A 26,690-nucleotide genomic window follows, 5' to 3' on the forward strand; every position below is an offset into this window, starting at 1 on the left:
ATGACTTCTAGGAGTCTTGTGGTTGACTCTAATTTTCTTTTTTTTTTTTTTATTATTTATTTTTTTTTTTTGTAGAGACAGAGTCTCACTGTACCGCCCTCGGTAGAGTGCCGTGGCGTCACATGGCTCACAGCAACCTCTAACTCTTGGGCTTACGCGATTCTCTTGCCTCAGCCTCCCGAGCAGCTGGGACTACAGGCGCCCGCCACAACGCCCGGCTATTTTCTGGTTGCAGTTTGGCCGGGGCTGGGCCTGAACCCGCCACCCTCGGCATATGGGGCCGGCACCCTACTCACTCAGCCACAGGCGCTGCCCTCAATATAATTTTCTGTGGGTCTTAAAGCAGAAGGACTCAAAGTAAATCCTGAAAAAAATGTGAATACAGCAATCTAATTCATCACTCAGAAGACATTCTGATTAGGCCAAGCGCGGAGGCTCACATCTATAATCCTAGCACTCTGGGAGGCCGAGACAGTTGATTGCCTGAGCAGGAGTTCAAGACCAGCCTGAGAAAGAGTGAGACCCCATCTCTAAAAATAGCCAGGCATTATGGCAGGTGCCTGTCCCAGATACTCGGGAGCCTCAGGCAAGAGGATCACTTGAGCCCAGGAGTTTGAGGTTGCTGTGAGCTATGATGCAACAGCAGTCTACGGAGGGTGACAAGTGAAACTTTGTCTCAAAAAGAAAAAAGAAGCCATTCTGTTTAATATTCGGATTCAGAATGATGGTCCTGGACATATTTTATTCAAGGAAATTTACCATAGTTATTCGTTGGTATAGTTCAGGATATGAACACAGGTACAATCATTCTTTTTTTTTTTTTTGTAGAGACAGAGTCTCACTGTACCGCCCTCGGGTAGAGTGTCATGGCGTCACACGGCTCACAGCAACCTCTAACTCTTGGGCTTACGCGATTCTCTTGCCTCAGCCTCCCGAGCAGCTGGGACTACAGGCGCCCACCACAACACCCGGCTATTTTTCTGTTGCAGTTTGGCCGGGGCTGGGTCCGAACCCGCCACCCTTGGCATATGGGGCCGGTGCCCTACTCACTGAGCCACAGGCGCCGCCCGGTACAATCATTCTTTAAAATGAAGATGACACTGTTGTTCCTATTCCCTGTATGCAGCTGAAGAGATATATGTGACATCAGATGCTTTTGCATGGGTTCCCATGAATCTTCTGCTTTTGCTTATATAATCCAGAACAAATAACTCTTCTTTGTTACCACTTTCCTTAGACCCCTGTGTATGTGCCAGTCTGGACTCTGACACCACATTTTCCTTCTATGCACTCATGCCCTGTCTGGTAATCCTGCCTTGCTTTGCTCTGTGCCTAGTGAATCGAAGTTGCACATTGGCCTTTCTGTGTGATTTTCAATTTGCTCTACAACAGCAGTTAACCTAATTGTAATTAATGTAACTTTAAACAGGATCACACTATTCCTCTGCCTTATTTAGTTGAGCACTGAGGCAATATAAAATTCTGGGTTCACGCACAAGCTGGGATAAGAAGAGGAATGACCCATATATTGTGGAAAATTATACTTTGTGGGTGTAATTATATAGTGCTTTTTTCCCCTCAAAGTATTTTCCTATACTTGACTTCATTTTACCTTCATTATCCCTGTGAAGTAAGTAGGGCAAATAAATGAAGAGATTTTGGGTGCTGAATTTTTAGGTCAAAGGCTAATAATAATACAGATTATTCACTAACTGTACAGCTTTGGGCATATCAGTTAACTGCTAAGATTCACCTTCCTCAACTGTTAAATGAGAAGACTATCTGTGCTGCCTACCTCACAGGGTTGTTGTGAGAGCCAAAGGAGGGTGTATGCAAAAGATCTGTAAATAGTAAAGCACTTAAAAAAAAAACCTTACTCTTGGCTATGCTCTATCAATGAAACAACAGACAGCATAGCTGTTACAGCATGGTATACTGATTATTTTAAGCCTACTATTGAGACTTACCGCTCAGAAAAAGAGATACCTTTTATTTATTTTCGGGGGCAAAGAATCTCACTCTGTTGCCCTGGGCAAAGTACCATGGCATCATCATAGCTCATAGCAACCTTGAACTCTTAGGCTTAAGTAATTCTCCTGCCCCAGCCACTCGAATAGCTGGGACACAGGCACCCACCACACTCAGCTAGTTTTTTCTATTTTTCATAAAGATAAGTTCCTGCTCTCGCTAGGCTGGTCTTACACTCCTAAGCTCAGGTGATCCACCCACTTTGGCCTCCTAGAATGGTAGGATTACAGAAATGAGCCACCTCACCAGGCCTATAGATCCCTTTCAAAATATTACTGCTCATTGACAATGCACCTCATCATCTAAGAGGTCTGATCAGGATGTACAACGAGATCATTGTTTTCATGCCTGCTAACACAACATCATTCTCCAGCCCACTGATCAAAGAGTAATTTCAACTTTGAACTCATCTTATTTAAGAAATATGTTTTGGGGCGGCGCCTGTGGCTCAGTCGGTAAGGCGCCGGCCCCATATACCGAGGGTGGCGGGTTCAAACCCAGCCCCGGCCAAACTGCAACCAAAATAAATAGCCGGGCATTGTGGCGGGCGCCTGTAGTCCCAGCTGCTCGGGAGGCTGAGGCAAGAGAATTGCTTAAGCCCAGGAGTTGGAGGTTGCTGTGAGCTGTGTGAGGCCATGGCACTCTACCGAGGGCCATAAAGTGAGACTCTGTCTCTACAAAAAAAAAAAAAAAAAAAAAAGCAGTATGTTTTGTAACATTATATCTATTATCATGGATGATTTGGAGGGGCTCAAGATTTCAGGGAAGGAAATAACTGCAGAGGTAGTGGAAAAAGTAAGAGAACTAGAATTAAAAGTGGAGCCTGTCCTGTGGAGGAGTCCTCAGGAAGAAAAAAATTAAGAAGAAGACATGGAGCCTGAAGATGTAACTGAATCTCATGAGAAAACTTGAGCAGATGAAAAGTTGCATCTTAAAGATGAGCAAAGAGTTTCTTGAGATAGAATCTACTCCTGGTGAAGACAGTGTAAACACTGCTAAAATGACGACAAAGGATTTAGAATATTACCAAAACTTAATTGATAAAGCAACAGCAAGGTTTAAGAGGACTGTCTCCAATTTTCAAAGAATTTCTACTGTGGGCAAATTGCTATCAAACTCACATGCTACAGAGACCTCTTCTTGAAAGGAGAGTCAATTGACATGGCAAACTTCATTGTCTTTGAAAAACTGCCGCAGCCACCCCAACCTTCAAGAACCAGCACCCCAGTTGGGCAGTAGCCAACAACATGAAGGCAAGACACTCCACCAGCAAAAAAGATTATGATTCACTGAAAGCTCAGATGCATTTTTAGCAACAAAGTACTTTTTAATTAAGGATGCACATAGTATTTTAGGCATAACACTACTGGGCACTAGTTTAATAGACTACAGGATATATATTGTAAATACGACTTTTATATATACTAGAAAGCCAAAACAATCATGTAACTTGCTTAATTATGATATGCCCTTCATTGGAATGGTCTGGAATAAAATCCACAGTATCTTTGAGGTAGGCTTGTATAGGATTATAGAGAAAGGGCAGTAATTCAATATATATTAGAGTTTCCCAATGTATGTTAGCATATTAAAGCTCTGACAACTTTCAATAAATAAACATATTTAACTTTTTAAACCTTCATTCCCTTAAACCTGACTACAGATTTATCCTTTTCAATTATTTCTATCAACATCATGAATAATTAGCATTCTTCCTTTGGAGAAGCGCTGTACTAGACATTCCTCTCCATCATCAAGTAAATCCATTAATCATAACCCTTTAAGCAAGAGCTTTCAAGTTACTACAAATCTACCTAAAAATAATATTCCAGTCTAAATTTTCCAAAGAACACAGTAAAACTCTCAACTTGCTGACATTCAAAACCTTGTGCCCCAAGTCAAATAATTTACCAGTTTACCTTGATCATTCATACTATCCATTATCGTCATCAATTTCTTTAGCCTTGCCATTGACTCTTGTTCATTGCCTTTGCTCATAAAATCTGTTCCAAAACCAGGGATCATCCCCTAAAAAAGATTTAAACATTAAATCAATAATAGCATAAGCTTAATTGTTCAGAGTATCCCCATTTAACTTTGGGCTTTAATAATGACACTAAGTCTTAAAATATCTATTTTTACCTAAATATTAAAAATAATTAAAACAAGTGCATATGTTCTTAAGAATTTTAATGAAAAACAAAAGAAGATACAAAGAAACTTTTAAGGGTAACTAACCAAAATCTGACTGAAGGGGCCCATTTTCATGATATTTTGAAATTGTTCATACATGTCTCGCAATGTAAACTGACCTGAAAAACAATATAAATGATTAATTAGTATTCACTACTATGTGCAATATGATAAAATGAGTTCTGTGAAGAATATCCAGACATGGAGACAGTTCCTGTTCTAGAGGTTACATTCAATGGGAGAAAACTGCCATATACAAATACACAAAAAACTTGAAAACAAAGAACAGAAACTATGCCCACTAGGATGACTAAAATTAAAAAGCTTGACAATACCAAAAATTAAAGAGGCTATGGAGCAAGTAGAACTTCCATATATTGCTGGTGAGAACATAAAATAGCAAAAACACTTCAGAAAATTGTCTGGAGTTTCTTAAACAGCTTAGCTGGTCCATGAACAGGAAAATGGACAGAATGTAGATAAAACACTACTCAGCAATAAAAAAAAGATAAATATGTACAACCATATGAATGAATATCAAAACATCATGCCTAGTCAAAGAAACAGATTAAAAGAAAAAACCCTTACTATTAAAAGATATAGTAAGCTATGATCACTCCATAGCACTCCAGCCTGGGACACAGAATGAGACCCCGGCTCAAAAAAAAAAAAAGATGGAATGGCATCCAGCCAGTGTATTTCATTGTACATAAACCTCGCCTGAGCTCTTAATCATACCAAAATACTTCTCTTCAGGAGTGTTCTTACATGTAGAGTGAAAAAAATGTTTGTGTATTTAATCTCATCCTTTTCAATTTCTTTTTACATCTTTTATAAAGTACATAAAATTTATGAGAAAGCAAAAAGGTTAGAAGAGTATGTTGTAACTTACTTTTAACCTATTTTATTTCAAGGAACCCAATGAAGGCCTTGATTTTAATCTTAAGGTAATTTTGTTACAAGAAAGAAAAAACACTTGATTCTGTAACTGCTCAGATGTCTGAGATTCAAAATGATTTGCATATAAATTATCTGAAATAAACATTTGCAGAACTGACACTAATAACAGATATCACTTCAAACAAATTAATAGTAGCTTTATAAAAAATAAATCAAAGGAAGACATCTGAGATCAAATGCTTTTTTGCCACTCATGTACCATGTTTCAACTTCTCTATAAGTGCTTCATTGTCATCCAACTTCAACTCGTTGACTTTATCTATCAAGCCTTCGATGTCACCCATACCTGTAAGAACCCACAAAGAAAAATTATCAAGTACTACCATACCCTGCTTTACATTGTACAAAACACATTCATATACACAATAACCTTGTGTGATAGACAGGTTAAGTGTTCTTAACATACTTCATAGATGAAAAAAACTGAAACTATAGAGGTTAAGTAGCAGCAAAGAACTAACAAAACAGGACTCCAGACCAGGGCTTAACTCTAAATTCCATGTTTTCAAACTAAACCAACCTTGAGTCATTACCAAAATTTTATTGCCATTACAACTGCTGTTACTACAACCACATATTACATTGTTCTGCAAAACTTTTCCAAAGAACTTTCTATCAAATATTTCATTTTACCACTCTAATCAACAGATTAATCACCATCCTTATGAGAAAGATAAACCATAGAAGGAAGTGATATTTCTAAATTAGTCAGTGATAGCAATATTAAAGTCCTAATCTGTCCTATGGATCCATACTATTTCTCAGAGGTTTTTTCTGGATTCCTACCACTGTACATACCAAGAAGTTTGCTGATGAAAGGCTGTGTTTTGAACGGCTCAAAGTCATCTATGTGTTCCCCTGTGCCAATGAAAATAATTGGACTTTTTGTGGCAGCAACCCTGCAAAAAAAAGGAAGATATAAAATAAACTCAAAAAAAAAAAAAAAAAAACCCACAAATTTCCAGCAGATTCAAAAACTGAAGGTAATCTGCCTTCAAAGCTAATTAGACAAAGGTACAAAACTCAAATTTCTTTTCACTAGTTAAAAGAGAACTATACCAGGAAGGCTCCAAAATTCTGTTTTTATTTAAATTCCTTTCATAAACCACTATTAGGTCCACTACTGGAATATACTTCAAATGATCAATAAGAAAGTCATAAACACATACTCCCCACACAACCCCAACAAAGGACATTAAAGATACTTACGCACTGAGTGCACCACCTCCTTTTGCATGACCATCAAGTTTTGTCACTATTACTGAAGCTACATCTACTTTATCTTTAAAAGCCTTAGCCTGTGCTTCACAAGCCTGACCAATGGAAGCATCCATCACATAAACAATGTTATCAGGTTGCTAGAAAGTTTAAAAGAGAAAAAGATACATATTTTTATAGATCTTACGTAAATGTTATCATTAGAAACTATAAAAAACATCTATTATAAATAGTCAATCGATAAGTATTTTTTGAGAAAGTACTATGTATTATTAGGTACTATCTAGGTCCTGAGGACAAAGAGGAATTAAGAAAATCTTTGTCGTCATTTGGATGGTCATAAGAGACAAATAAATAGGTAAATAAACATTCCAGCTATATGACAACTAAAATGGGATACAGTTTTGAGGTATAGGAGGCATCTTTTGATAAGGTAGTCAGGGAAAGTCTCTCTGAACCTAATATTTGAATTGAGGCCTGAATTAAGAAAGAAACTGATGCAAGGATCTGAAAGAACGGCATTCTAGGCAAAGGAATAACAAAAGCAAATTAGAAAAAATATGAAGTAGAAGGCAAACTGAAACCAAATGCACAAATAGACTAAGAATATTTTCGTTAAATATCTTCAAATATCTTGGTCAAAATAAAGCATGACTAATAACTTATTAGCATTAACCACTAACCAAAGAATTACTGCCAACCCAATAGCAAAACATGGGTGCCTAATATTTGCTGGAAATATCTATAAACTGTTCCTTCTCCCTCAAGTTACTTCCATCACAAATTTAAAGAAAAGATGCTAAATGATTAATATTTAAGTACTTCGTTTTGAAAAACTTTAATTCACCTAAAGTAAATGTTTCCAACTAAATTTACAGAAAGGAAATTCAATAGATATTAAAGGTTAATTCTTAACTTTTTATGGTTTGGGTTTTTTTTTTTCTTTTTTTTTTAATTGTTAAATCATAGCTGTGTACATTAGTGCAATCACCTGTACCCATTCTAAGATGCACCATAGATGTGGCCCCACCCATTACCCTCCCTCCACCAAAACCTCCCCCCTCCCTTCCCCTTCCTTGCCCTATCCCCATAGTCTTGTGCTATAGTTGGGTTATAGTCTTCATGTGAAAGCTATAATTTAGCTTCATAGTAGGGCTGAGTACATTGGATACTTTTTCTTCCATTCCTGAGATACTTTGCTAAGAAGAATATGTTCCAGCTCCATCCATGTAAACATGAAAGAGGTAAAGTCTCCATCTTTCTTTAAGACTGCATAGTATTCCATGGTATACATGTACCACCATTTGCTAGTCCATTTGTGGGTCGATGGGCACTTGGGCTTCTTCCATGACTTAGCAATTGTGAATTGGGCTGCAATAAACATTCTGGTACAGATGTCTTTGTTATATTGTGACTTTTGGTCTTCTGGGTATAAACCTAGTATGTTTCCAACTAAATTTACAGAAAGGAAATTCAATAGATATTAAAGGTTAATTCTTAACTTTTTATGGTTTGGGAGTTTTATTTGTTTTTTGCGACAGTGTCTTACTCTATTGCCTAGGTTAGAACATAGTAGTGTCACTTTAGCTCACCGCAACTTCCAACTTCTGCGCTTGGGAGAGCCTCCTGCCTCATCCTGCAAGCTGATTTTTCTACTAGAGATGGGTCTCACTATGTTGCTCAGTCTAGTCTCAAACTCCTTGCCTCAAGCAATCCTCTTGCCTTGGCCCCGTAAGGTGCTAGGATTGGAGGCACACCCAGCCGATGGCTTTCTTATACATACTAATAAGATCATTCAGTAAGAAAAGAAAGTATTGTTTTGATATTTATTTGTGAAAATTTCATTTTTAGTGGAGACCAAAATGATGAGATTAAGTCCTTACTGCACAGATGCAGGTCCCCAAAACAGAAATAAATTACTTATGACTTATAGAAAAGGAGTAATTTATATTGACCATACATGTGAGATTTTATAATTAAATTAACAAAAGCCCTAAAAATGTTGTTACATTCAAAGCTACTTACTATAGCATTAGCAACTTGAAGCATTTCTTCAAACAAAGAGTCTTCTTGTTTATGGCGACCACTTGTATCAACAATAATAATTTCAAAATTTTCATTTTTGAATTTCTCCACTCCTTCAGAAGCAATGATAACAGGGTCCATTTCTGTATAGCTATTTAACATGGACAAATTATTTAACAACCACCACAATAGCAAAACTTCAAATACTCTTAATTTGGATATTGGTAGTCTACCATTATTCTGAAAAAGCCAAATTTCAAAATTCAATTTAGAAAATAAAAGTTAATAAGTATTAAATACAGAAATCTACCTCTACAGTAGCATGAGGCACTATCCAATTTTCCTGTTACAAAGTTCTGTATGATTCTACTAGCATGTCTTTTCTGAATGAGTGTGCTTCTCTCAACTTTTTTCTTATATCTTCTTTAATAATTAAACTCATGTTACACAGTGTTTCATACTTCTTTTCCCATGTAAGACCCTTGTGTAAACACTTTATAAAACCATTAAATGAGGCAGCGCTTGTGGCTCAGTGGGTAGGGCACCGGCCTCACATACCGATGGTGGCGGGTTCACACCCAGCCTTGGCCAAACTGCAAAAAAAAATAAATAAGTAAAAAATAAAACCATTAAATGTTCTTATAAAATTTAACTTTTGGGTCATATAGCACACCATTGGGTGGCTATACTATCATTTATTAAATAAATGCCCTATTGTTAGACATTAAAAGTTTTTCCAATTCCTGGTATTAAAAATATATCCAATGTAAATAGTACATAAATGTTGAGTCTTTCAAATTGTTACCACACTATTACAAGGTGAATATGGAAGAAATCGTATGGACATTTAAGGGTTTGGTTTTTAAAAGGAGAACATCCTCCATGAAACTTTTATCTCACTCTTTTTTCACTACCTTTTCACAATCCCTGATGAAAATCTTTGTCAATGTGAAAATCAAACAAATGAGATCACATTTAAATTTGCATTCTTCTGATTAGTGGCAATTTTCTATATAGATTAATACTGTCAAATGAAAAGACATATAATGTTTAAAAAAAACTGTTTTTCCCCTAAATTGAGGACCAAAAAACATCACATATGAATACACTTAATCAGAATACGTATGAAACTTAAGTGAAGAAAATTACTAAATGATATAAAACATTAACAAAAAGACACAGGTTCCTAAATGAAGCTATAAAAATACACAGTGAAGATGTCAATTCCCCCCATAATTAATTGGTTTCAATGTAATTCTAATTGAAATCTTAGGAGGAGTTTTCCTTTGGAAACTTGATAAAGAATTCTAAAATTTATATGCAAAAAAAAGCAGATAAAAAATAGGCAAGAAAATGTTGAAAAAGATGACAGATTAGCATTACCATTTCAAAATATGATAAATACGCAATTAAAGAAAAATTTCCCAATGTGCAAAATAAATGATCAAAGATGTTCTTAAGAAGGGGATTGGGGACTTGGTGCCTATACTCAGCAGTTAGGGCACCAGCCACATACACCAGAGCTGATGGGTTCGAACCCAGCCCAGGCCTGCCAAACAACGACAACAAAAAATAGCCGGGTGTTGTGGTGGGCACCTGTAGTCGCAGCTACTTGGGAGGCTGAGGCAAGAGAATCACTTAAGCCCTAGAGTTTGAGGTTGCTGTGAGCTGTGATACTACAGCACTCTACCAAGGGCAACATAGTGAGACTGTCTCAAAAAAAAAGGGATTGGGGCCAGACGCAGTGGCTCACACCTTTAATCCTAGCACTCTGGGAGGCCGAGGTGGATGGATTGCTTAAGCTCATGAGTTCAAGACCAGCCAGAGCAAAATTGAGATCCCTATCTCTACTAAAAATAGAAAAAAAAAAAAAAAAAAACTGCAGCAAGCAGGTCACTTGAGCCCAAAAGTTGAAGGCTGCTGTCAGCTATGATGCCAGCACTCTACCTGGGACAACAGCTTGAGACTCTGTCTCAGAAAAAAAAAAAAAAAAAAGAAAGAAAGAAAGGGCTTGTTTAATTACACACACACACAGAGTAGAATACAATGATGTCATAAAAAAGAATTACATTAAACATAACCATTTCAGAATTATTGAGATCCCAATTTTAATGAATGCTGCAGGGGTATATTTACATACCATAAAATGTACCATTTTAAGTGTTCATTTTGATGAGTTTGACAAACTTACAATAACCACCACCATAGTAATTAAGGTATAAAGTGCTGAAAGATCCCATTTCAAAATAATTTATCTCTCGGCTTGGCGCCTATGGCTCAAGTGGCTAAGGCGCCGGCCACATACACCTGAGCTGCGGGGTTCGAATCCAGTCCGGGCCCTCCAAACAACAATGACGGCTACAACCAAAAACTAGCTGGGTGTTGTGGTGCACGCCTGTAGTCCCAGCTACTTGGGAGGCAGAGGCAGGAAAATCACTTGAGCCCAGGAGTTGGAGGTTGCTGTGAGCTGTGATGCCACAGCATTCTACCCAGGGTGACAGCTTGAGGCTGTGTCTCAAAAAAAAATAAATAAAATACAAATAATAATCATTTATCTCTATATATTTTATGTTTCTGAGTGCCCATTTTTCCCCACAGACTGAAAAACACGTGAATGAACATGCTCAAAACTGACCAGTGGGCCTAGGTGTTCATAGCACAGTGGTTACGGCACCAGCCACATGTACTGAGACTGGCGGGTTTGAACCTGGCCCAGGCCAGCTGAATAACAATGATAACTGCAACAAAAAATAGCTGGGTGTTGTGGCGGGTGCCTGCAGTTCCAGCTACTTGGGAGGCTGAGGCAAGAGAATTGCTTAAGCCCAAGAGTTTGAGGTTGCTGTGAGCTGTGGCACCACAGCACTCTGCCAAGGGCTACCTAGTGAGATTCTGTCTCAAAACAAAAAAATATATAAATATATTGGCCAGTGGTACTGGTGTTTTCCTTTTTTTCATTAAAAATAATTTTTTTTTTTTTTTTTTTTACAGGTGCACATCAACATACCTAGCTCTTTAAAATGTTTTTATTGAAGCTGTTTTTTTTTAAGGATGAGACAGATAATACTACACTTGATCTTAGCCAAAAGGCCGAGAAGCGATAGAGACAGATAATACTATAACAAATAGCACTGTTATCTACTGCCTAACAATGCTAATGATTTGTTAATATGTATTCCAGATTTATAATTTTAACAGTAGAGATGTAGCTCAAGTCTTTATCCATTCCTATTTCCTTCCTCCTTCCCAGAGGTTTTTTAAGTTTCCATGGGTAAAAGAGAGATTATTTAAATGGAACTCGTTAAATGGTTTCTTTTTTTTTTGTAGAGACAGCGTTTCACTTTATGGCCCTTGGTAGAGTGCCATGGCATCATACAGCTCACAGCAACCTCCAACTCCTAGGCTTAAGCGATTCTCTTGCCTCAGCCTCCCGAGTAGCTGGGACTACAGGTGCCCGCCACAACGCCCAGCTATTTTTTGGTTGCAGTTCAGCTGGGGCCGGGTTTGAACCCACCACCCTCGGTATATGGGGCCAGCGCCTTACCAACTGAGCCACAGGCGCCGCCCTGGTTAAATGGTTAAAAAGTAATGCTGTGGCTTTGACTAATAGTTAAAGTAATTATCAACTAAATCTTATTTGCAAATTATGATCCCTAAAAATTAAGTTTATCATAACCTGACATCAAAAACTATATTTGAAATGTTACAGCTTCTTTTCCCAGTTGTTTACTAAAAACTGATCCCCCCACCAAAACTACATTAGAAATGGTTATTATCCTAAAAAAAAAAAAAATTCTTAACATTACTATTTAATCTGTCAGAAGTTATCATTAAAAAAAATGACTGAAAGAAAAAAGAAATTTAAATTAAGAACGTATCATAGCCAAATTTCACTAGCTTTTCTGGCTAGCCAAAAAGTAGAAGTCCTAAATAAGAAGTCCCTCAAATAAAGTCTTTCTAAATTCAATCTAGACTGTCTTCTTTAAATTAAATCATTTTAACATGTACAGACTATGTAACTGAACAACAATGTAGCAAATAAGAGACAGACGTTATCAGAATCTGAGATAACTAGAAACTGTAAGTCATTTTAGGAGAATTTAATGCACCCTTTTCAAAGAAGTTTGTACTAATGAAGCAGTATGGAATTTACCAGTGTGTATTTAAGCATGGAGTGCTTCACACAGTTATGTAAAGAAACAACAAGAACACAGAGGCAGAGGAAGTAGGAAAGCACACCAGGCAGGATAGTAAACACGAGCAGAGATATGAACTAAACAACGTTGCCTCTGATCTATCCGGTTGGATCAGAAGGGACGTGTTTCAGTAAAATAAAAGAACTTATTAATTATATCTCCACTTTGTTCCGTGTAAATGTTAAAATGTAACCAGATAGCACAAAATAAAAAGACAGGACCAGCACCCAATGGGTCGTGCCTATAATCCCAGGACTTTGGGAGGCTGAGGCAGGAGGATTGATTAAGGCCAGGAGTTTGAGAACAGCCTAAGCAAGAATGAGAACCAATCTCTACACAAAGTGAAAAATTAGCCAGGTGTCACACATCTATGGTCTTAGCTACTCAAGTGACTGGGGGAAGAGGATCTCTTGAGCCCAGGAGTTTGAGGCTGCAATAAGCTATGATTACCCACGTTACTGCACTCCTGCCTGGGCAACAGCAGGATCCTGTCTCAAAAAAGTAAAAGTTAGTCAAGGCATATAAGTATCAAAATAAAAAACAGCAACCTACCTTCCATAAAATGGAATTCTTGCTTTGGTAGCATTCTGCTTTAGTTGGTCAAAAGCCCCTAAAAGATAAAAGAGTAAATGAATCCTCAAACTTGAAAATAAGAATTACAGAAAATAATTTTCAAATTTCAACACATTACCTGCTCTGAATGTATCTGCACATATCAAACAGGTCTTCCATCCTTTCCTCTGGTAGTAATATGCTAACTGGAAAAGGAAGGTTAAAAAAATACAATAGAAATACAATAAATTATCATATATATGATTTATTTTTATCTTTATTGTTTACCTAAAGAGTAAAGTAAAACTCCTCATAATTTTCCTGAAACTAGTATTATTAAAGATTTGTGAATACAGGGCGGCGCCTGTGGCTCAGTGAGTAGGGCACCGGCCCCATATACTGAGGGTGGGAGGTTCAAACCTGGCCGGGCCAAACTGCAATAACAACAACAAAAAAAAAAGGGCTTTATGGCAGGCGCTTGTAGTCCCAGCTACTCGGGAGGCTGAGGCAAGAGAATTGCCTGAGCCCAAGAGGTTGCTGTGAGCTATAACGCCACAGCACTCAACCAAGGGCAGCAGAGTAAGACTCTGTCTCTAAAAAAAAAAAAAAAGATTTGTGAATACAACAAATTTCCTGAAGAGTTTAAATTCTAGTTTTTGTGCAGTAGCAAAGGATATAAAATGATCAAACAGCAAATTATCACAGTAAAAAATGTTAACTATTATTGTTAATTAAAAACAAATAATAACAAACCCACTAAAAATAATCTTCTTAAAAAAAAAAAAAAAAAACCTGAACATATAGGTGAGACTTGTGGGGGAAAAAAATATCTGTTAACAACGTTGAGGCACCCAATTCTGGAGGAAGAAGAGGTATGATGAATTAAAAATTTACATAAGGACATGCAAAATGAAGATGTATATTATGCTGGCTGGGAACCTCAAAAAGGAGGTTTAAGTCACAGGAAATATAGTAAACTCCATATTCTCAGCTCCAAAAATCATTTACTCATGTCCTTAAACGATAAGAATAGTCTTTTTCTGTTTTGTTTTGTTTTTGAGACAGAGTCACTATGTAGCCCTTGGTAGAGTGCCATTGCGTCACAGCAACCCCAAACTCTTGGGCTTAAGTGATTCTCTTGCCTCAGCCTCCCAAGTAACTGGAACTACAGGCACCCACCACAATGCCCAGCTATTTTTTTGTTGTAGTTGTCACTGGTATTTTAGCAGGCCTGGGCAGAGTTCAAACCCATCAGCCCCAGTGTATGTTGCTGGCATCCTAACCACTGAGCACAGGTGCCGAGCTGGAATGGTCTTCTTTTTATAAAAAATAAATAAATAAATAACAAAGTTATATAATATAAAATTTTGCCATTCCTATAAAAGTAATCACGAGAGGCTATGAGATCTTATCATATAAAAAATTATCACAAAGGGTGATGCCTGTGGCTCAGTGAGTAGTGTGCTGGCCCCATATACCGAGAGTGGTGAAGTTCAAACTCAGCCAAATTGCAACAATAAAAAATATATATATATATTTCACAAAAACAGACACATCAAGTAACACAAAGTTGTAAAGCAACAATATTATAAAGCCTGAGTTTAAAATAAAACTTGATTGGGCAGCCCCTGTGGCTCAAGGAGTAGGGTGCCGTCCCCATATACCAGAGGTGGCTCATTCAAACCCAGCCCCAGCCAAAAACAAATAAAATAAAACTTGATTTATACAAATATATCTGCTATCTGACTTTTTAAAAATTCAATTTAATTTACCTTTGAACATGTTGTTGTTTTACCACTTCCTTGCAATCCAACAAACATGATCACATTTTGTTTTCCTTTAGTGGGTGTCCATGCTTTAACTCCAGGGTCTACAAGCTACACACGAAAAATAAAAATAAGATTAATTTATACTTACATTTAAAACTTTTCCCTTCAACATTTTTTTTTAATTTTTAAATTATAAAAATAATCTAAGGACATTTTCATATGAAATGAAGCCACCATATGCTACCATTCTAATACAATTCTGACATTCTCCTTTGAGTACACAGAATGAAATTTAAAAATATAAAATATAGGTCTTTCTAAGATCAGATACAGGAAAGAAAATATAAAATAATGCATTGTGAAGTCATAATGTAGCCTACACTCCCAAACCAATTTAGAGATAAGGATCCCAAAACATTTTTTAGAGCTGGAGTTTGAAATAAAATATGAGACCAAGATCGAGCCACAGGAACAATCTATATCAGCAATACAAAAATGTATGTGCAGGCCACATGTGAATTTTAAAATTTCTAGCAGTGACATTTATAAATAAAAATATTAATTTTAATATTTTATTTAACCCAAAATATCATTTTAACATGCAATCTATATAAAAAATTAATAAAATAGTTTATATTCCTTTTCCCATACTAAGTCTTTAAATCTGGTATATATTTCACACATAAATGACATCACAGTTTGGACTAGCTACATTAAAAGTGCTCAACAACCACAAGTGCCTAGTAGCCCCCATATTGGAGAGCACTTATGTCCATATTCAACTTGGCTAATGTTTATACATGAGCAAAACTACAAATTACATGTGAAAAACTTTCCAGGTCAAATGTTAAATTCTCCAATGCCAAAGATCTACCATACAGGTATTATATTTTGAGGGCTAATAAAAAATATTCACCTATTTTATAATGACAATCAGTGGAAAATAAAGGCCCATATAGGGACAGTCCCCAAATTAACAAGCATAAAGCATTTTAAAAGTTCATTTAAAATAATAATTCAATTGTGAGTGAGTTGTTTAGAGTTTGAAACGGGAACCCATATGATACTAAATCCGTAATAGTTACTAATGTCCTAGACTAGGGATTAGCACACTATGCATGAAAAAAGTTTCAAGGGAACATGCCACACCCATTCATTTACTACTTTGGTACCACAATAGCAGAGCAGAGAAGTAAACAGCAAATACTATGTGAACCACAAAATCTAAACCTACTAAGTGAAAGTTTACAAAGTTTATCCTAGACAATACCGTGAAGGTCACATAATCCACATGATATTTGAATTTCAATGAAAACCATGCAGCAGAGAAGAAAGGAAAACATTTTCTTATACCTTTCCCAGGTCTTTGTAGGCCTACCCTTAGATAAACTTCTGAAATAGGTAAAATCTCCCTGAAACATAATCCCACTCTTCCAAGATCCTTTTATATAGTGATGCTATCCTACATTCACCTCCATTCTCTACAATCTCCTGGAAGAATCGCTCAGGTCTGTTCAGATCCATTATTTGGAATATATATGCTTTACTGAATAACTATTTTATAAATTGATCTTCTCTTCCTTCATTCCTTTAGAACAGAAGGTTTCAACATTTTGATCTCAGGACTCCTTTATAATTATGGTAATTTGGAAAGATTAGTTGCAATGTCAAATCTAAAACCATACAAACTTTCATACTCTCTTACATTAAAATCTATGATTCTATCTTGCACTTTGAATGCATCTTATACTGGTGCATGATCTTGTAATATCACTCATCAGTCATTTAAAAATAATGGTTCAATGAGTTATGGACATCTCTCATTATTGACACATTTCACTAAGCAACATCAAAAACCTTTATTTGTTAATATCAACACTAACTCTCATTAGGAAGTAAGTATTGGGATAGTGTCAAACTCATGGTGGAAATACAAATTCCTAGTTTATACCTGAAAGCTTGAATTTTATCACTGGCCACCATATTGTCAGTTATTTTCCTGAAAATAATAGGCTCATTTCACTTACTCTGGGGAAAAATGTCTGCCAAATGCTTAAGGCTGAATAATCACAGATTATGTGTCTACTGTTTGTTCAGGTAAAAGTGGTGTTTTATGAAAGAAGCAACTAGCTCAGCTTGCTATCAATCACACATGTGCTTTTCTCAAGACAACCATAAAATTTCAGTATGCAGCAGGAGAGTTTTATGCATACCTCCCATTTTATTACACAGAATCTTAGAAAAGACGTGTATACTCATGTGTCAAGATTTAATACAATTAATAACTTATAATTGCTACTTCAAGGATATTCTTTTTTTTTTTTTTTTTTTGTAGAGCCAAGAGAAAAGTTTATTGCAGCTCAGTTTACAATTGCCAAGACTGTAGGAAGTCAACTCAGGAATGGATTAACAAATTGTGATATACACACACCATAGAATACTATTCAGCCATAAAAAGATGGTGACTTCACATCTTTTGTAATACAAAAGGAATGTGTTTTGAAACACATTCTTCTTAGTAAAGCATCACAAGAATGGAAAAGCAATTATCCAAAGTACTCAATACTAATATGAAGCCAGTAGATTATCTGATGCATGCCCACACAGGAGAAAAACTCATTTTAATTCAAGTTGGGAGGAGGGATAACAAGTTGGGGAGATTGGTGTGCTCTCACTTAATGGGTACGGGGTTTGGCACACCTTTTGGTATGTTAGACATAATCACAAGAGGGACTCTCCCTAACAAAATTCAGCTATGGAGAGTATCAAGTATTTTGACCTGGTTGTACCCTCACATTAACCTGAAATAAATTTACTTTTTTTTTTTTTTTTTTAATAAAGTTTAGAGGAAAGTAGGCTTAACTTCAAGGATATTCTTAAGTGAAACCGGCATTTTTTCTTTACTACAGTGTATGCTAGTAAAAAGTACAAGAACTAGTAATACAGTTTGGTGCCACTGCCTTGATTCACACTAGCAAGCTTTTGTTGTTTTTTTTTGAGACGGAGCCTCAAGCTGTCGCCCTGGGTAGAGTGCTGTGGCATCACAACTTATAGCAACTTCCAACTCCTGGGCTTAAGTGATTCTCCTGCCTCTGCCTCCCAAGTAGCTGGGACTACAGGCACCCGCCACAATGTCCGGCTATTTTTTGGTTGCAGCGTCATTGTTGTTTGGCAGGCCCAGGCTGGATTTGAACCCACCAGCTCAGGTGTATGTGGCTGGCGACTTAGCCGCTTGAGCCACAAGCGCCGAGCCCACACTAGCAAGTTTTACTCACCATTACGTTTGCACTATTAGTGGTAATATCAGCACAGTGATAAAGGCAAATAGTATCTAGTATTATTATGAAAATAATTTTTACCTTACTTTGTTCCACTGCTCTAGACTTTTATTTATTTCCTGAGTGTAAGAATGAGTCTTCTCTACTGTCAATAGCACTTTTTTTTTAAGAGCTAGGCTCTTACTCAGGCTGGACTGCAAGGCGCAATCATAGCTCACTGTAACCTTGACCTCCTGGGCTTAAGGGATCCTTCCACTTCAGCCTCCTGAGTAGCTAGGACTACAGACACGCACCACCAAGCCCAGCTAATTATTTTAATTTTTTGCAGAGACAGGGGTCTTGTTATGTTGCCCAGCCTGGTCTTGAACTTCTGGCCTCAAGTGATCCTTCTGCCTTGGCCCCCCCTAAAGTGCTGGGATTACAGGCATGAGCCACCTTGAGCAGCCAATAAATGCTTTTTTTTTTTTTTTTTCAATAAATGCTTCTTAATGAGGCACTTGGTGTTCTAAGATTGCCTATATAAGTCAATTCCCTAACAATAAAATTTCCACCCATCCTGGGCTGACCTCTAATGTTAGACAAAAAGCAATCTGGAAGTAATTTGAGGAATCCTACACAAGAGTTTGGCGATCAGACCTGGGTTTGCCACTAAATGATGGTCTCAATTTTCTCAACTGCAAACTAAAAAGCATTATCTGGAAAAATTCTCTGATCTCTTTTAGATCTGAATCTCTTTTTTCAAAAGAGTAAATGAAAATATTTACACAAAGTGGGGAAAAAAATAATTGTAGATCACTACCAGGCATCCACTGCTCTAAAAAAGATTTTTAGCACCTTTATTTATTCCTGCTACTAGACCCATATTTTTTTTTAAATGCTGAGATTTTCACCATAATTTACATGACAGCACAAATAGTAAGTTCTAAGGTAAGGAAGGGCAACAAGGTATATTTGCCACTTGAAAATAAAACTTCACTAATTAAAAATTGCTTATAACTAGGCAACAGTTAGAATATTTGACCTTTTCAAAGGGAATTCTTTACACAATGGACAGCATAGGAAAGAATAATTTTGTACAAGAAAGTCAAGTTCAACTTTCTTGAATAAAAGTAGGACCACCACTAGGCAATACTTGATATTAAAAAAGAAAACCTCAGTGAGGCCCTCTGTCAATTAATCTGTAGTGAAGGTTTCCTGTTTGCATCTTGGCTCTGGTATTTTTTGTAGGAATAGAACTGGCCTTTATATCTGACAGAATTCTGAACGCTCAGTAAGTCTATAATAAAAACAGGCCACTTTAGAAAATTTAATAATCTTTCCATTAATATTTTAGTACAGTGAACATTTCATGAAACATACTTAAAAGGATTCTGAAATAATATTTGTTTGTAGTGCCAGTATATTTTTATCCACCAAGTCTAAAGAATCACAGTACAAACTTGGTATACTTTTACCTTCACAAGTTCTTTAAATACAGCGTGTTGAATCATTTTTCTTTTGTTAAGACCAGATGCCATCTCTTCAAGATCAATAGCAGACCTTCATGATGGTAGTGATTGGGGTAAAGAGGAGAAAAATCAGTTAAAACATTCTAAAAAAGAATTCTGTGCCCTAAAGAATATAAGACTATTCAATCATTCATATTAAGTCTTCTAATCAAGAAGCAGGTAATTATTATAGATTCATGAGTCTATACCATAAAGAATTTTTTTTTTTTTTTTGGTTTTTGGCCAGGGCTAGGTTTGAACCCGCCACCTCCGGCATATGGGACCGGCGCCCTACTCCTTGAGCCACAAGTGCCGCCCTATACCATAAAGAATTTTAACACTAAATATTACAAAGCAAGACTTTGGTCAGTTTTTCAAGGTTTTTTTTTGAAAGTATAACTATTAATAATTTGTCCTAATATCAGTGCAAAGTACTAATTTAGTTTTATACATCTTTACAACTACCAAAAAATAGGACTACTTTCTCTAGTTCTAAATGCTAATAGTCCTAAACTTCCCAGCATAACAATACAAAAAGGGGAGATGTCTTGAGCATAAGGGCTGGGATTCAATTGAAGTACCTGGATTGTGTCTGCCCAGTCAGTTCCTCTCCCAATGAATACAATAACTGAGACCATATACATTACTTCTTCACTCGAATATGAACAAAGAAACCAAAAGAACAAAAGAGAATGTATTTCTCTAATGATGAAGGAGGCTGATTAAAATAATCTTAAGACTGAAGACGGTAAAATGGCACTACTCTTCTATGAAGAATCTCAATTGTTAAAAGGCTTTATATTAAAATACTACACAGTACATTATCGAGTCCATCTAAATAAAGGACTAGTAAGATAGAAAAAAATCCATAATTAAATGAAAACCACATGTAGTTTACTTTGAAGCATAATTATGGAAATACACTAAACACACGGTCTTCCAAAACATAAGATCTATAATATTCCAGTGATAACTGGCAGAAAGATTCATGATACAGCAAACTTTGCTAGTTAGCTCCTTATCTTAGAAATTTAAACTTAGTTTTACATATTTATTACCTGATTAATTTAACTTACTTAACATTTTCTCTTAGTTGCTTCACTAGTTTAATATTAACATCTGCTTCCAATAATGCTGTACATACTTCTTTTAGCATAGCATTTAATACCTGAAAATAAATAAAAATTTAAAGCACTCAGTGTCACATTTCAATTACATAAAAACAATAATTGATCAGTTATCATATACTACCATAGTTTAGTAATGATAAAATACATCATTGGGGGGAGAAGTTTTTCAGTTAGCTTTAGTGAGTTACTTATATTAAGTGTTCCGTCTTTTGTCAAAATAAAGACATACCATTTAGTTTTATATAACCAAGTATTAATTACTACAACTTTATTTCTTTATTAAAGTAATAATAAACACAATATTCAAGCCAAAGTAAATTACTATACAATAGATGTTGCCATTGATGTCTTCTGTGTCACTGAAGAGCTTCTGTTGCTGATACATAATGGTATACAGTAACAATATTTGCTTATCCTACCTGGACAACCATGGAGGAAAATATAATAGAAGAAAATTACCCACTCTTACCATTTCTACTCAGATCAGAAGAATAAAATGTAAAGGAAACTATCCTCCACTAATAATAATTCACTATCATTACATGTTTTTTGAAGAACAAGGCACTACAGCTAAAAGCAATAGATTATAAAGTCCTACAAAAAGACAAGGCTTTAGCCACTTTAAGTATATATAAGTGTTTACAAACTCCAATGTAAGCTCCATGAGGGAAGGAATTTTAGTCTATTTTGTTCTCTGACATATCCCTTGTGCCAGCAAAAATACAGGACCTCAAATATCTCTAGAATGAATTATCTCCTTTCAATTGATTTCATATACCCTATAGAGGCCGTATTAGTTTTCCCTATCCCTCATTAGAAGTACCTGATAAAACTGGAACTGATGTTTCTTTTTTTTTTTTTTTTGTAGAGACAGAGTTTCACTTTATCGCCCTCGGTAGAGTGCCGTGGCGTCACACAGCTCACAGCAACCTCCAGCTCCTAGGCTTAGGTGATTCTCCTGCCTCAGCCTCCTGAGTAGCTGGGACTACAGGCACCCGCCACAATGCCCGGCTATTTTTTTGTTGCAGTTTGGCTGGGGCTGGGTTTGAACCCGCCACCCTCGGTATATGGGGCCGGCACCCTGCTCACTGAGCCACAGGCGCCGCCCGGAACTGATCTTTCATTAGACGGATTTCTTCCTATTAATTGTCTAGTACCCCATTATCAAAAACAGAGAAGGGACAAATTCAAATGAGGATTTCAATGAAAATGAATCAAAGTAGCCAAGATGGAAATGCTAGTCTTGTAAGAAAAATACCAAATAAAAGTCACACAGAAAAGGTCAGAGAAGCACATGCCTAGCCAAGATGAAAAAGGCAAGATAATAAAGTTATAGAAAAGTACATTTTCAGATTTAAACAATTTTCAAAAGTTAAAATACATCTATCTTTACATATAAGCTAAGATCATTTTTGTTTTCTGGGTTTTTTGGGAGAGACTCCTTATAGAAAGTTAAAGTAATATTAAGGTAGTTGATTTCTCAATAAAAAGTACTACTTACTAGCTTGGTGCCTATAGCTCAGCGTCAGCCACATACACCGGGGCTGGCAGTTTCAAACCCAGCCCGGGCCTACAAACAATGACAACTACAACAACATGCCATGTTGCCCAAGCTGGTCTTGAACTCTTGCCTTCAAGCAATCCTCCAACCTAGGCCTCCCAAGAGCTGGGCTTATAAACATGAGCCAGTCTCAAATAATATTTTACATACCTCTTCATTGATAATGGTGGCATTGCTCAATGAGCGTAATGCTGATGTTATTTTTCTTCCAAGGTCTGCTAGAACCATCTTGAAGGCTTTACGATGTGCTTAGAAGGAATTCTAGACAGGAAAAATAATTAAATGAAAATGTTTGAGAACAATCCATTTCATTTCCCATGACTAAAGACTTCTATTGAAGAGTATTTATGTTTAGATACTGTAATATCAGCTTCTATTGCCTCAACCTGTGCATCAATATAGTCATATTCAAAAAATAAAACTGCCACTTGGTTATGATGCCTTATGTCTGAATACCTAATTGGATCTTGTATATGAGCCAGCAAATTTAACATGTCAAATAATATTCTTTCAGGAAATAATGACATGATGATTATGTCATTATGTCAATGATGTATTATGTAAATTTTTAAATGAAAACGATGAAAGAGAATTTGAGGAAGGTGAAATGGCATAAAAAATGGTATTCAAAGAAATACCAATTGTCAAATGTAAGTAATACTGGAAGAAAAGTGAGCTATTCAAAACAACTGTTTTGGTAACACTTCCAAGCTCATCTACTAATTAGTCAACCAAGATTATTCAGACTAGATCCCATCTACAGAGTCCACAGAAGATTAAAAACAAAAGAAACAAGAGGACAAAATAGCTGACTCAATATTGAGAGAGTAGAGAGGTGAGAGGAGTCAATAGTCAAAAAGGAAAAATGCATTTTAGGACTTATCACTGGCAGAGATATTCCAGGTTGAGCTATAAACTTTTTTTTTATTTTTGAGACAGAGTCTCACTACGTCGCCCTGGGTAGAGTGCCAGGGCGTTACAGCTCATAGCAACCTCAAACTCTTGGGCTTAAGAGATTCTGTTGCCTAAGCCTCCCAAGTAGCTGGGACCACAGGCGTCCACCACAACACTCGGCTAGGTTGAGCTATAAATTAAACACTACACTTCCACTCAAGTAAAATATGGTAACTCAGAACTTAAAAAAAAATTACTATCAATACTTGATGAAACTGAAAAACATTGCTTAACAGAAGTTTTTTACAATTACATGGTTACTTAACCTGAAGCAGCAATCACTTTCTGGAAAAGATGCTGGACTTTTCATTTCTTATCCCACACCCATTATACTAAACACTTACTAATCCTTAAGTTCATATTCCATATATAAGAATTAAGATTCAGATGTTTCAGTTCATCTCCTTTACCACTAAGATAACAACTACTACTATAACCCTATTTATGACACCATAATTAACTTTTCTAGAGAGCATGTCATAAAAGATCATCCTTCATTTTAAAAAACTATACTGGTTATCCCTTAAAATTAAATCTAACTCCCAGGTTAACTGGTTCTTTTAAATTAAATTAAGTCTAATTAAAAAAAAAATCTGTGAGGTTTTCCAATACACTTTTCCTTATGTAAGTATTTATTGGTAGCATATTTTATTTTATTTTATTTCTATTTATTTATTTTTTTAGAGACAAGAGTCTCACTTTATCGCCCTTGATAGAATGCTGGAACATCACAGCTCACAGCAACCTCCAGCTCTTGGGCTTAGGCAATTCTTTTGCCTCAGCCTCCTGAGTAGCTAGGACTACAGGCACCTACCACAACGCCCAGCTATTTTTTTGTTGCAGTTTCACCAGGGCAGGTTCAAACCCGCCACCATTAGTATATGGGGCCAGTGCCCTACTCACTGAGCCACAGGCACCGCCCAATTGGTGGCAGTATTTTAAGATATTTTTGCCTTAAATAAAAACCTGCACTTCAAGAGAAGAATATAAACACCGCATGATACCTTTTACTTACTTAATAGTACTTCCTCTGTAATTTCCAAGGATATGTTTGTTAGAATTTTGCCTAAAATGTCGATGACCTCCCATTGCACATACAGGTAAGGTCCTCAGAATGAAATGTAAGGCACCCCCAAACACATACTCATACACACACACACCCTGCCGTGCCTCTGCCCTCCTCTGTGTTGCTGCTGCACATTTCTACCTCAGTACCGTATTAGCTAGCTCTTCCTCTGGTTGACAACACAGCCCCCATCTCCTTCAGATCATTGTCCAGATGCCAGTTCTCAGTGAGGCCTTTCCTAATCCATATTTTAAAATATAAACCCTCTCCCCTTTATTTTTCCAACTGTCCTATTAATAATTGACATATGATTTACTTGTATTGTTTGTGAGCTATAATCTCTCTACTGAAAAATAAGCTGCAAGAGGGCAGAAGTTTTGTCTCTTTTGCTCTGTCCTGTGTACTCACTGCTTTATCCAAACTCAGTCTTATATAGTAAACATTTAATCATTTAATAAAAATGAACCTCATGAATGAATGAAAAGATATATTTAAGACCATAGGGAAAAAGCAAGAACCAAAGTCATGAAAGGGGATACAAATATCTGTTAAAGGCCATTAAAAAAGATAATTATGATGAATCAAAAAAAAAAAATCAACGACCCAGGTAATTAATATTGTACATTTAATATATTCACTTGTCATTACTTACTATAACTTTCCAGAATTTCCCTACTATGAATTTCCAAGATACTTAAAAATTAACCTTAACTTGTTATAATATGTATACTGAAATGCAAAACACTTTTTTAATGGTAATATCTAACCCTAAATCTCAAATTAATGTACAGGCAAGCATACTCACCCAAAACTCTCCCAGCTAACTAAAAACATTTATAGAAATAAATCTGCAAAAAGAAAGAAAAAAAAGAAAGAAATCTGCATATGCTAAATTTCACAAAAAAAGAAACTCTACTTATATGAAAGAAAAGTAAGGGATTACAACATACTACTTCCAATAGTTTAACATTTATTATCTCATTTCACCCTCACAACAATTTTATGATGTAAGCAGGTTAGGGAGTGGAACAGGCATTCCTCACCAAAAAATGTAAAAATGACTTTTCACGGTACAGTCGTTGGCTACACAGCTTTAAGTCCTAGAACATAAATGATGGCAAACTTTACAATTTTTTTTTCTACTTTTCTGAGACAGGGTCTCTCTCTGTTATCAAAGCTGGGGTGCAGTGGCATGATCATAGCTCACTGAAACTTCCAACTCCTGGGCTCAAGCAATCCTTTGACCTCAGCCTCCCAAGTAGCTGGGACTATAGGTCCATGCTATCACGACCAGCCAGTTTCTTTTTGTTTTGTTTTGTTTTTTTGCAATTTTTGGCCAGGGCTGAGTTTGAACCTGCCACCTCTGGTATATGGGACCCGGTGCCCTACTCCTCTGAGCCACAGGCGCCGCCGCACGGCCAGCCAATTTTTAAATATTTTGCAGAGACAACTATGTTGCCCAGGATGATCTCAAACCCTGGTCTCATGTGATCCTCCTACTTGAGCCTCCCAAAGTGCTGAGGTTTACAGACCTGAATCAAAGAGCCCAGCTTCAGGGACAAATTTTGCTGCCAAACTATAACAGAAGAAATCATATTTTGAAAGGAAAGATGTACATTGTTCTTTGTGAAAGAGTAATTGCAAAGTCCCAAAAGGACTAGTAAGTACCACTGCAGTACAGTATAGTACACACAAGGACTGTTCTTGGCCCAAATCACAGATGGTCCTAACTGAATTCTGACTAAGGGTTGGATAGTGAGTAATGGAAAAAGGCTTGAGGGTGCCCTAAGTAAGGCAAGCACAGGGCCAAGTATTATAACTTACCTGCTGCAGTGTGAAGTACTGGAAAGAGCATGGGCTTTGGAGTCTGACAGACTTGGATTCAAATCCCAGCTCTGTTACATACTGGCTGTGTTACTTTGGGCAAGTTACTTAATCTCTCTGAGCCTCACTTTCCTCACCTGCAAAATGGAGATAATACCATTACCCTGAAGGGCTGTTGTGAGGATTAAATGAGACTGTATGTATAAAACTGCCTGCAATTTCCTAGCATATTGCCTATTAACTTCCTTCCTTTTTTGAATGATACCAACTAGCTCTCTTTATATTATCTGAAGCATATTTAAGCTGGAAATTTTCTCAACAATCCTACTAAGGGCCTGTCCCGTCATCCTGGAAATATCGTTTTAACATTTAGTCCCCATTACCTGGTCATTATTCAACAGAAACTGCAGTGTCCAATGAGCCACCTTTTTCTACATAAACGATTGTAAGTG

General features: G+C 36.6%; 1 protein-coding gene and 1 pseudogene across 3 annotated transcripts in view; both read right to left on the minus strand.

Annotated features, from left to right (window-relative positions):
• Positions 1-26,690, minus strand: part of LOC128587930 (signal recognition particle 54 kDa protein) — a 78,939-nt gene that overhangs the window by 48,280 nt on the left and 3,969 nt on the right. For 2 of the 3 annotated variants that reach the window (XM_053594450.1, XM_053594447.1), the window contains exons 2-13: positions 22,545-22,655; positions 20,780-20,871; positions 19,671-19,755; positions 14,942-15,046; positions 13,309-13,375; positions 13,170-13,227; positions 8,425-8,575; positions 6,391-6,539; positions 5,980-6,080; positions 5,381-5,467; positions 4,267-4,340; positions 3,948-4,056 (exon numbers count right to left, since the gene is read on the minus strand). In XM_053594450.1, coding sequence (XP_053450425.1) covers positions 3,948-4,056; positions 4,267-4,340; positions 5,381-5,467; positions 5,980-6,080; positions 6,391-6,539; positions 8,425-8,575; positions 13,170-13,227; positions 13,309-13,375; positions 14,942-15,046; positions 19,671-19,755; positions 20,780-20,871; positions 22,545-22,622 — 1,156 coding nt within the window. In that variant the 5' untranslated portion in view covers positions 22,623-22,655. Of the gene's footprint in view, positions 1-3,947; positions 4,057-4,266; positions 4,341-5,380; positions 5,468-5,979; positions 6,081-6,390; positions 6,540-8,424; positions 8,576-13,169; positions 13,228-13,308; positions 13,376-14,941; positions 15,047-19,670; positions 19,756-20,779; positions 20,872-22,544; positions 22,656-26,238; positions 26,376-26,690 lie in introns of all 3 variants that reach the window. The other variant, XM_053594448.1, reaches the window with a different exon arrangement.
• LOC128589575 (uncharacterized) lies at positions 11,440-11,523 on the minus strand (annotated as a pseudogene).

The sequence above is a fragment of the Nycticebus coucang genome, chromosome 6, assembly GCF_027406575.1.
Source record: "Nycticebus coucang isolate mNycCou1 chromosome 6, mNycCou1.pri, whole genome shotgun sequence".
Taxonomy (NCBI): Eukaryota; Metazoa; Chordata; class Mammalia; order Primates; family Lorisidae; genus Nycticebus; species Nycticebus coucang.